The 12198-nt window shown below is 35.5% G+C and overlaps 1 protein-coding gene across 2 annotated transcripts in view; it reads left to right on the top strand.

The window, feature by feature from the left end:
- Window positions 1–12198, top strand: part of rnf216 (ring finger protein 216) — a 58295-nt gene extending 46097 nt beyond the window's left edge. The window contains exons 15-18 of one of the 2 annotated variants that reach the window (XM_087245001.1): window positions 833–1055; window positions 9139–9223; window positions 11640–11940; window positions 12049–12198. In XM_087245001.1, the coding sequence (XP_087101127.1) occupies window positions 833–1055; window positions 9139–9223; window positions 11640–11929 (598 nt within the window). In that variant the 3' untranslated portion in view covers window positions 11930–11940; window positions 12049–12198. Of the gene's footprint in view, window positions 1–832; window positions 1056–9138; window positions 9224–11639 lie in introns of both variants that reach the window. The other variant, XM_087245000.1, reaches the window with a different exon arrangement.

Genomic DNA, 12198 nt, shown 5'->3' with positions numbered 1-12198 from the left:
TAGTTTCAAAAACACAGATTTCATTACAACAATTAAAAACACATAAATAACCCTTTCATATATGATAGGAATGGTTTAACAGAAAATGTTGGCGTTTTTAAAATTTTGATTGAAACAATATGTTGGGTTGACCAACATAATGGAGGCCAAATGAACAAGTTGGCTCCGTTTCAAAAGCTGGTGAACTGAAGCCTGCTGGGATTAAAGCCATTAAACTGAAATAGCAGCAGATATCAACATATATGTGTCATTAGTTAATGTTGTTTAATTTAGCTGAACCAATATGAACGTGTTGTTATTAAACATTAACCAACATTAATGCTATTATTACAATACAAATATACTATTATTGCTTAATATATTGAATAATATGAACTAATTTGAATAATTAAACAAGTTTTATTAATTGTTTTCAACCATATTTAAAATGTTCTGGTGTTGCTTTAAAATTCTTTTATCAAATTGATTTGGAAGATTTTTAAGTGGAATTATTATTATTAGTATTATTATTATTAATTATTATAATAATTTTTTACATTAATTAAATTTTAAATCCTGTAAAAATCCATTCCAGTATTAAAGTTGAAGTCTGTCTTTTTTAGTTCAGTCTGTCGATAGCTAATACAGGAAGTATTAGTCCACACTCTTACGATTATTCTTTTTTTGGCGTTTTATTTTATATTTATCAGGGAACAGACACAAACGTTTAGACTCAAAGCCTGTTCTTCAGACATACTGAAGCCTCATTCACAACAACTGCTGCAAATGCTCTCTAGATAGGCAGCTCACCAGCATGTAAACTGATCTCAGATTGGGTTTGTTTCCTGACCAGTGAGGAGAAGATGACGGCTGCCCGTGTCAGGAAGTGCCACAAGTGTGCCACAGGTCTGGTGAAGTCGGAGGGCTGCAACCGAATGTGGTGCCGCTGCGGCGCCTACATGTGCTACCTCTGCCGAGAGCCAATCAACGGCTACAACCACTTTTGCCAGCACGCCCGCTCGCCCGGTGCCCCCTGCAGACACTGCAAGAAGTGCTCGCTGTGGACGGACCCTACGGTAAAACATCACACACTACACTGTTTTTGTGTTAATTAGTGGAGATTATCCTTATAAAAATAGCAAATACCTTCACTTTCTGTACATCTACTAAGTTTACAACAGGTTTACGTCTAGGTTTAAGTCTAGGGCTGGGTATAGTTTTAGATATTGAAACGTCCCATTTTGATATTGATTCACACGCTTTCTATTCTTGATTCTATGAACTTAAATAAATACAAATGATATTTATATTTCTAAAACTGATCAGCAAATATCAGCTTCCAAATGGTGATTAAAAAAAACAAAAAGATTCCTTTTTCTTTTTTTTTCTTCGATACCTTCTGGTAACCCTACAACTCATTTATTTTGGCACTTCAAGCGAGACACTAGCTCCTAGATGTTGGCCTTGAGAGCAGTGTTTTCCTTATCAGTGTTAGACAGCTTCAATTGAACAACATTTACTTGATTTTCGATCTGAGTCATTCGGTCATTGTGATCTGAAAGGCTCGCTTTCATCGCGCCAATCGTTGCTGCTTGTTATCAAGGTCGCTCTGAACGAATCAGTTAAAGATCAGATTTGTCCCTATTTAGAAGTGTAATGATGTCATAATAATAAGAAGAATTATATTTCCTTACATCTATATAGTGCTTTTCTGGACACTCAAAGTACTTTACACATTGGGGGAAACTCCTCATCCACCACCAGCGTGCAGCATCCACCTGGATAATGCGACGGCAGCCATACTGTGCCAGACTGAACACCACACACCAGCTTATTGGTGGAGAGGAGACAGAGAGATGAAGCTAATTATGATATGGGTTATGGTTAGAAGGCCAGGATGCCAGGGTTAAACTCCTACTCTTTTTGAAGGACATCATGGAATTTTTAACGATCTCTGTTTAACTTCTCATCCTTACTGAGCAGTATATAATCCCCTTCACTATACTGGGGCGTAAGGACCCACACAGACCCTAGGTAGCCTCACTAACACCACTTTCGGCTGCAACCTAGCTTTCTCATGTGGTCTCCCATCCAGGTACTGCCCGGGCGCAGCCCTGCTTAGCTTCAGTGGGCAACCATGTGAGAGTTGCAAAGAGCTAGCTGCCGGTCATGTCCTTTCTGAATTTTTCAAGATCCTTGACTAGAGACTTGATTGTGAGCGGCAAAAATGCGGGTTTGTTATCCACCATTTTGCTGCTTTGCTGGCTGGAATAAGCATGTTGAACTTGAGTCTGCTGTTTGCCACCTGTCCTTGTGGATTTGTTTTTTTTTTCCCTCTCCGCTGTCGCCACTGGCTTGCATGGTTTAGGATCTGTAAAGCTACGCATCAATGAATTTGCTCTTCAGTGTTTGGACTCAGTAATGTCTTCAAACCACACTGAACTGAGCTAAACTTAACTGAACTTAAAGACAAGAAACTGAACTACCCTGATCCAGTTACTATGACCATTTATGTGAAGCTGCTTTGACACAATCTACACTGTAAAAGCGCTATAAAAATAAAGCTGAATTGAATTGAATTGAATTGAATTTGCTCATTTTAAGTGGATCGATCGAAAATATGTACTCTGAATAAAAAAGAATGATATATTATACATTAATGTACAAGTAGGTAAAACTCGCTAATTCAGGAGCCGGAACCGGCGGATGTGCAACAACTTTAATCATAAGATAAACACAAAACAAAAGCAAAATTTAAAGCCGTTTACAATACAGAATATGACATACATTATCAATGAAAAAAAACAAGAATTAAAAAATAATAATAATCAAGAACATGAAATAAATTGAGGGTAAGACATTTAAGAATCAATCACAGTATGTAGATTAAAGTCATTACACAATGAATAGTTCTGTTTGCTCTTATTTTCAAATAATGAAATTAAATTTAAATGATGACTAAATATTTGCTAATAAAACAGGAAAGTATGGTTTGATATTAGTAAATTTGCATTTATGGAAAGGGAATTTACAAAGAAAACAAATAAAATGTATAACAAAACAAACAATTGTAGAGGCAGATTCATAATAACCAAAAATAATTTCTTTAAAAGTTACAGAAGCATCTTGTTGTATGCGTCGTTGCTTCTTGTAGTTTACATGTCTAAAATTTTTTGAGAGGTGAGCATTAACGTCTGCATCAGCCACGGCGAGAGCTATGTAAGCATATGTGTTCGCTTGAGTATAAATCAGCCTTTAATGCTAAACAGAAATACTCTGGGACACAAGGTGCTGCTGCACATTTGACCTTTTGACACATGTTTGTTGCAAAGAAGTAGTCACCCTCACACTTTTTTTTTTGTGTATTTATTGCATTCATTTTTCCACTTGTGTTTAACTTCCTCCACTACGGCACACAAACACCTGCTCAAAAGTTTGTCAGAAGAAGTTACAAATTATAAAAAGAAAATTAGTTGGAATTTAACTCACGAACAAATCCTAAATGAGCTGCATTTTCTGCCTACTCAACTAGAACGTTATGAGTGCAAATCATGTTTTACTCTGTATTGGTCAACCAGTTTTTAATACGACACATCAAACCAAAAAAATGAGCCTGCGACATAATACAAATAATAAAAAATCATGTTTTTATGCATGCTGTTTTGCATGTCTGTGTGCATGCTCACTTTAGCACCTTTTGTTTAGTCATAAGGTGTTAAACGTGGGCGATCATCACCCCAGTGTGCACAAACCTTAATGCAACATGAGGTTCCTCCTTCTCTTTATTTTTGCTGCTCATGTTGTGGTGTGATTGGAGCTGTTAGTGATTTATTCTAATTACATTATTTAAAAAAATCCAAAATGCCCATATTATGCAATTTTAATGGATCCTTATAAATGTTCTCACTATATATTACAACATTACCTCTGCTGTCAGTATTTGAAACTTGTAAAAGTGAGGTTTCACAGTATCAATTCAGGTTTGAGTCATCATCCTGTCCAAGTGCATGCACTATGGTTTCACTTTCGCTGCTTTGAAAACTTCATCACAAACCAAACTCAATCTCGGATACAAGAGATAGTGTTAAATGGTTTATATAAACATGTAAAGCTTGAAGTTCGTCACTTCTGCTTAAATCAATCAACGTTTTTTTCTTTGTTTTCTTTTCATCAATTCTTGACCAATCAAATGCTCTCTAGTGTCTGACATGCGCTTAAGCTCAACCACTCTCATTGCCAGAGTGATGATCAAACAAAGCACTATTAGCTGTTTTTTAAAGGGGAGGAGCTACACCGTCCACCCTCTCTTTATGTTTCAGTTAAGATTACTTCAAATATTGAGTAAAAATGCACATTTCAAAGCACTTCAGTGGAGCTTTAATAAAATGTTCTCAGATAAAGGGTTGACGCCATCTAATAAATTGCAACCAGATTTATCTGCAGATTGAATTTGCTATGATTGTGGGGTTTTTATGAATCTTAAATAATGTGATTTATAAATATAATAATGTGATAAATTGTAAGTAGCAGTCAGCCGCCCTGTTAAATACTGTCATCAGCTTCACCCAACCTCTCTTAATCAACACAAAGCGAAGTCAAGGTCAAAATGAAGGCCATAGTCTGGTGTTATGCAAATTTGCCACAAATCTTTATAGATTGTGCAGAAACTGATGATGATTTCAGGTAGTCTGTATCTGGATCAGAATCACAGTCACAGAATCGCTTTTTCTTTCTTTTGAGAGGCTAAAATGTGTCTGTGGTACTCTTTGTGCCGTGAAACTTTCCAGACCTTTTACTTTACTAGTTACACATTGTTCAACATTAAAAGCAATATCTGAAAAAGCATAATATCCACTTTTAGCCCTTTATCAGGTAAAGATATATATATATATCTTTATCTTTATATATATATATATATATATATATATATATATATATATATATATATATATATATATATATATATATATATATATATATGATGAAATTGTTCTGTTGACTATTATAATATGACACTTTCATTGACATTGAATTATATAAATAACGGCCATACTTTTTTCCAGTAACGAGTAATAAAATTAATGGCTGTTAGTGGAGACCACTAACGCTGTTACCTTTACTGACGATTTAATGCGTGTTGCTATAATTGAGAACACTGAAGTGGTTTTCATGCGAGCAGCGTCTCTCTCAGCCATAGGACCTCTCTTTCTCTGGGGTGTATGTGTGTGTGTTCGGGGTTGGGGCGGGACACCAGTAATGATCATTGGTGTGTGTCTGTAAATGTGATGTAACTGAGAACGTGATGATGATTGGATGGATAGAGTAGATTTCCATCATTTACCAATCAGAGGCTGATTAGTGTGGGTTCACACACATGCACAGTCAGTCGCACACGCCAATGACCAGGAGTCAGAACGATGGCAAATAAAACAAGTAGCAGCACTACTTTTCCCTTGTTGAGGTTAAAGGCAAGACTGTTTATGTATCGTGCAACTTATGCCCAGGAAATAAAAGAGTCTCTGAGTCGGTGATGTAATTCTAATCTAATGAAGAACCTCACCTCGTCACATGCTGCCATAAAATTAGAGGCTACACATGTGATAATGTGAGCTCTGCTACCAAAAGAGGACACGAAGCCACAACGTCAAAGCAAATAAAACAAAAAACAAAAAGATTCTCCACTGCAAACACTTATTACTCAGACAGAATTTAACTAAATAGTATCTAGATATATAGTTAAGGACATGCTGCAGTTGTCTCTTACACTGTCCCACAACACCATTCAAATAGTGTAGATCATTGTACAATGTTTTATATTTATTTTATAGTCATTTGACGAATAGTTTTTTAAAAGTAATGCAATAGTTACTTTCCCTGGTCATTAGTTACTTGTATAATTAATTAACTATGTAGTATGAGATACTAACTCAGTTACTATTTGTGAGAAGTAACTAGTAGTTAATTACTCTTTAAGAGGAACAGGCCCAACACTAACTATAAAGGCTTGGTTGTATTTCAGGTTACTTTAACTTTTAGAAATAAAAGGAAACTTTTGGGAAAAAATGAAAGTCACTGCATCAGATTGACAGAATGTTACGTGATGAATTGATAGTTTGTTCTTTATAAGAGTCCTGCAGTCTCAGGATAAACAGCAGGTAATGTATGTGTAATGGCTTTGTGTCAGTTTTGTATACAGAACGTATGAGAGGTACTTCAGAGAAGTGTGCTTGCTGTCGTGCATGTTGATGGATAAGCAGTTCTCGGAGGTTTACAGCATAAATACTGCTGATACCACAGTCAACCGTCATGCATTATATAGATGAGTAAAGTGCTCATTCATTATTTACAACTCACAGGACGTTTTATTTTATTAGGATTCTTTTTTTGATTATTATTCAATCATCACCAGTAAAAAATAAACCAAGCAATACCTCAATCAATCATCATTTATTGCATACACGGATGCGAGAACAGATCATGTTTGTGTTTTTTGTACAATTATTGAATACAATGTTTATGGTAAACTGTAGATGGAAATAACCAACAATACAACCATGAAGAAAGAGCGTGCAGTTTATCAGATGTGTGTGGAGGTTTTGTTGTAGCAATGGCAGATTTTTGGTGCTGTTTTGTTTTGGAAGTATAAGGTTGAATTTAAATGAGTGAAAATAAGATAAAGTTATTCATCTTTTATCTTTTTATAAATTCAAAGTGAAGCTTAAAACTTTCTGTTGTGAACAGCAGTTTAGTTTCCCCATGTCAAGCTAAATTATGAACTTTACTGGACCTTTTTTGGATGATTTTTTCTTTGTGTATGGATCTCTAGAATGTGTCCATTGGGTGCAATAACAGTAGTTGTGTTATTTGCCATTTATAATGCAGTAGCACTAAATGAAACAAACACAAATCTCTAAAATTAATCTGTCGATTTTGTTCGGATGATATAGCCTAACTAGCTGTTTGAAATAACACAGGAGTACAAGTCAATCTCTGAAAAGTATGTTTGAACCAGTTCTGTGAAGCGAACTGTCAGAGCTCATCTGTTTGTTGACATGTATCTGACTTCTTATCATTATAATCAAGCGAGAGTTAAACTTAAATGAGTTCTTTTAAGTGTTTTACTGCCCCACCAAGAAACAAATTTTGGATTACATTTCTTAACTCTTAATGTTGCTAGTTAACACACTCAATGCTGCTTTTTTTTTTTAACACATCCCATCATTTCTAAAATATCAATCTCTGCCAAATGATTGAAATGTCAGTTTACGGTAAAAGTAATCTGAAAATATGAAGTGTAATAAATAATCAAAATAAAACATTTCTGATTACTAAATCATCTTGATTTTTAAAGTATGCCATAAAATATTTCAGATTCATATTTAACATGTTTTCTTGTTTGTTGTTTGTTGTCAATAGCGTCAAGTGTAGTAGTGCAACAGAATTATGTTTGTTAGATTTTCTTGTAAACCAGCAATGCTGTGTGTGTAAACCATTATTTAAAAGGGGCATTCTTTAAATGACTTTATCAGTTATTATTTAAAACAGTCAAAACATGGTCAACCACTTGTTAGAGACGGCAGTTAAATTATACTCAAAAATAAACTAAAATAATCAATTGCTGTTGGTACAATCAATTCCAAAATTTGACAAATTTTCAACTCAACTCCCTGCCCTATTCGCTTATTTGCAACTGCTTGAGTTGAATGTTTAGACTGTTATTTGAACATTTTGCATCCAGTTATTTCCCATTTTTGAAGTATCCTTGTGTGATAGTGGGATTATAATATCTAGAACCAATAACATAGTGAATTTTTTGACATTCAACAATATTAAATTTATAATACAGCCATACACCATAATCATATAAAAATGATAAGAGAGAAATCAGACCAGATAAAACTTACACCGCGTTTCCAATCAGCGGTATAGTTCACAACAGTTCAGGATGATTCATTACGGGTCATCCTGCTCAGGTTTGCATTTCCACTGTTAAAAGTGTACACTAAAAAGTTCAAATGGATGTCATTCTCGCTTGAGGAAGAAACCAATATGGGTTATTCACGTCATATCTTTTGCAATCTAAAGTTCTTTACTTCAAATGTACACTTGTGCAAATAGATAGAGAAAGCACCATCCCTCACACTTTCCACGTTTGGATGCAACGTGAATTGCCCCAAATGGAGAACATACAGCAAATTTAGGATTAAATTATCATCAAGTTGAATTTGGTAACTGAAGTCAAATCTGAAGGAGACTGATCAGCTAGATTTGTGCTTAAAGGTTCATTCACCCAAACATGTGTATTAACGCAAACAGAAAAGTGTTATTAGTGTTTAATATGATTACAGTTGAACTACTGAAGTCACATGGAGTGTTTTAACAATGTTTTTAGTTCCTTTTCTGGACTTTGAAATTCTCTAGACCATTGCTGTCTATCGAAGATGATAGAGCTCTTTGATGTAATCGAAAATATATTCATTTACATTTTGAAAAGGACCAAAGATCTTATGAGATTGGAATGACATGAAGGTTTACAATTTTTTATTTTATTTAATGTGTTATTTTAATTAGTTAGTTATTATCATGTGCATTCATGGTCACCATAAATAGCACAAACCTTCCTCTCACAGTCTTCAGTTGTTGTCCTGTGGGAACTATAAATCTGTGCTTGGCACAACATGAGGATGAGTAAATGATGACGGAATCGTCATCTTCTGGGGAAACTATCCCTAAGCAGTGAGAAATGCTCTTCCGGTTGATCCAGGAGTTCCACTAATTATCCGATTAAGGCATTTGAATGCTGTTTTTTGTGTGGAGAGCGCAGTCAGGGTGCCGTCCTGCTGGCAGCCCGGGGGCCGCAATTACCCCAGCATTCAGAGCCGTGCCTAATCACCTGGCACCAAACACACCAGGCTGACTGCTGAACTTGAGCTGTTTTGTGTTTGAGCGATGAAGTTCATCTGATGTCCCGCTTCTGCCCCGGCTCTGATATGGACATTGGCATCAGATCGTTTCTGGCAAGGTTTGCTGGTCTTTTTCACATGGTTGAACAGTAACCGGAGAGTATAATTGCTGTGCCTTTTTGAAAGGCTTTTTTGTTTGCTCTGCTTTTCTATTTCTTCTAACAATCTCTGTTTCGGTGTCTTTTTCAATCCACAGCAAGACGATGAGCGAATCATTCAGGAGATTCAAAAAGAAGGTGAAGCGGAGTTAAATAAGAAGACCACTCAGCCGAATCAGCCAGGTCAGTCTTCTGGATGACACTAAACCAATGCTCTCGAACTCAATTGCTGAAGGGCCACAGCTCTGCAGAGTTTAGCTCCAACCACCTCCAATAGGCTATTTGCACAACTAGTGTTTTCAGCCAACAATAAACTTCTGGTGAAAGGTTAATGTGACTGTTTTCAATTTCATATGGTTTTATTTGCAGCATCGATGTTGTAATGTAATTAAAGTACAATCAGTTATATATATATATATATATATATATATATATATATATATATATATATATATATATATATATATATTTATTATTATTATTATTATTATTATTATTATTATTATTAATATATATATATTTGGTTGTTTAAGTAAAACGAGATGAAAGACTGTGTAAACACAAGCACCATCAGTAGCAACAGGTTAGCACAGAAACTCTTTTGAGAATACTGAGGTAAAACAAATTTCCATTCTTTAAAGACATGACATGAAAAAAATGGAATTCAGTTCAGTGCTTCTTATTGTATATTAGGCAGTTAAGATCATTGATTTTAAAGAAATCAGATCTTAAATGTGGTGATTTTGTAATGGCACGACTTGAAGCGTTTGGGCTGGCTGACTGAATGAAAAGTCTGTGTGCTTATACCCACATTCACACACTGTAAAACCTACCAGTCAAAATCACTAAATTAAATAAGTTGGTTTGTCCTTTTGATAATTTTTAAAAAAAAGTTACTTTGACTTAATGAGAGAGTTATGGTAACTCATAAACTGATTATATTAAGCAGAACTCCAACCTAATGAGTTATGAATGCATTAATTTATTTATTTTTTTTATTGTGGGAACTTAATAAACTGGTATAAGATTCTGACGGTATGATGACCTTGGATAAAAATATCATGGTATAACGATATTGTAATTACCACTCAAAATATATTCTTTTTAAATGTCTGGCTAAAAAACAAAAACTTTTTTCCTCTTTAAACTCAATATATCTTATTTTGAGAAACATTTAAAATATTGTGGAACATTAAACATGTCAGGCTAAATTAATTATTGACTTCTGCTGTCTTCATTTGTTTTTACAATTTAAAACGACATCTTTGGATATGTTTTTTTGCTGGAGATATGGTTGTCCTAAAAATTGTTTTTAAAAAAAAAATTAAAAAAATCGTACACATACCTTAGGAACGGTATTGCAGAAAATTTTGACAATTTTAAAACCTTGACTTTTCCAAATTGCAGTATACCTTGAAAACGGTTATCGTCCCATGTCTAATCTTAACTCTAATGCTAGAAGCAATACCAAAGCCATTTGAGTAGCTATATAGTTCTTTGGACTTAAATTGCTCTGTTAACTAAACTTGATTTGCTAACTGAATTAAAAATGTTTACGTTACTAATTCTCTAAGATTTTGATGATATTAACACAACTAATATACGTGTATTTAGCTCAATATATATATATATATATATATATATATATATATATATATATATATATATATTAGTTGTACTAATATCATAGTTTACAGTACTCAAACCATTTTGTTTCAAAACTTAAATGGATTGCCGCAATCAGTTTCCTCAAACAGTTTGAGTTAAGTTATTGGGTTTTACAGTGCATCTGCTTAATAGTCTCTGGTATTCCTTAATTAGTTAGATTAACTGTGTTTGATTAGGATTGGAGCAAAACTGTGCAGAGCCTCTTGCCCTCCAGGAATCAAGTTTGAGACCTATGATTTAAACTAGAGGTCCTTAACCCTGTTTCTGGAAATCTACCTTCTTGCAGATTTAGCTTCAACCGTTGTCAAACACAACTATATCAAATGAGGGTGCTTACGCTGTGGCTATGACTGTAAAACAATGTTTTAATGCATTGCAAATGGCGAAGGCGCTTCGCAAGTCACTTAAGGAGGAGTCGTGAATTAATTTAGCTAAACTGCGACATAATCATCTTCAGGAAATATTAACAAAGATCCATCGGCTAATGTTTTCCCTCCCCTCTCTCTCTCTCTCTGTTTAAAATTGTTGGTAAAGCGCTGTCAACAAATATTTGTCCTCCATATCCTATAAGATAGGAGAGTGCATCAGACTACGCCTTTTTGGACTAATCCAGTTACCGCAGTACTTTTTGAGACCTCTTTGAAAAGATGGTCTTGGTACGCTTTTTTGGTCCTCTTTTGGTGCGCACTCTGGCGATTGCAACATTCTCACCTGCCCAAACGAACCGCACCAAGAGGGAAAACAAACTCTAGTGCGATTCAACTGAAGTAAATAAGGCAGGTGTAAAGACCCTATGTAGGACGTAGAGTACTTAAATAAAGATGAGTGTCTTTAGCTAAACTCAGCTAAACTCTGCAGGAAGGTAGAGCTGCTTTAAACCGACTCATAGACTGGAGTCAGTTTTAACGATGTTTTGCAATCTGTCCTCCAGAAACCACAGGGAAGAGAGTGGGCCCTCCGCCTGAGCCCATCCCAGCCAAGCGTCCTCGGGTGACGCTGCCAGCCCCAAACGCAGCTCCTCAGGCTGTCCGTGCACCGCTGCTCATCCCGCAGGTCATGCTGCCCGGCCCGCAGCGCCTCTTCCTTCAGCCCATTCCAGCCCCATACGTGCCCCCGCTGCCCAACCTCCCCCCGGTGAACTACCAACCTCGAAATCTAAACTTTGACTTCAATATGCCTATGCACTATGGACCACCGCATCGCTTCTTCAGACCTCTTTGAGGACCACCACGGTACAAAGAGACACTTTTGAACTCTTAAATAAAAAAATCCAGGCTTCTGTGTCTTAACTGTTAGCCCTTACTGTTTTTTGTTGTTTTTTTCTACGTATTTTGTAACAGGAACCAAACTGATTTTCGGGAGAGTTTTAAGGACACCTGTTGGATTTACTTCTATGTTGAAAGTCATTTTTTGAACAACACGCAGAGTCAATAATAAGAACTTCTGTTAGTTTTCAGTTGAATAAAACAAAGACCTTGATGGAAATTTAA

The sequence above is a fragment of the Danio rerio genome, chromosome 3 (assembly GCF_052040795.2).
Source record: "Danio rerio strain M-AB ecotype USA chromosome 3, GRCz13ab, whole genome shotgun sequence".
Taxonomy (NCBI): domain Eukaryota; kingdom Metazoa; phylum Chordata; class Actinopteri; order Cypriniformes; family Danionidae; genus Danio; species Danio rerio.
This window is presented reverse-complemented; position numbering and strand designations above follow the sequence as displayed.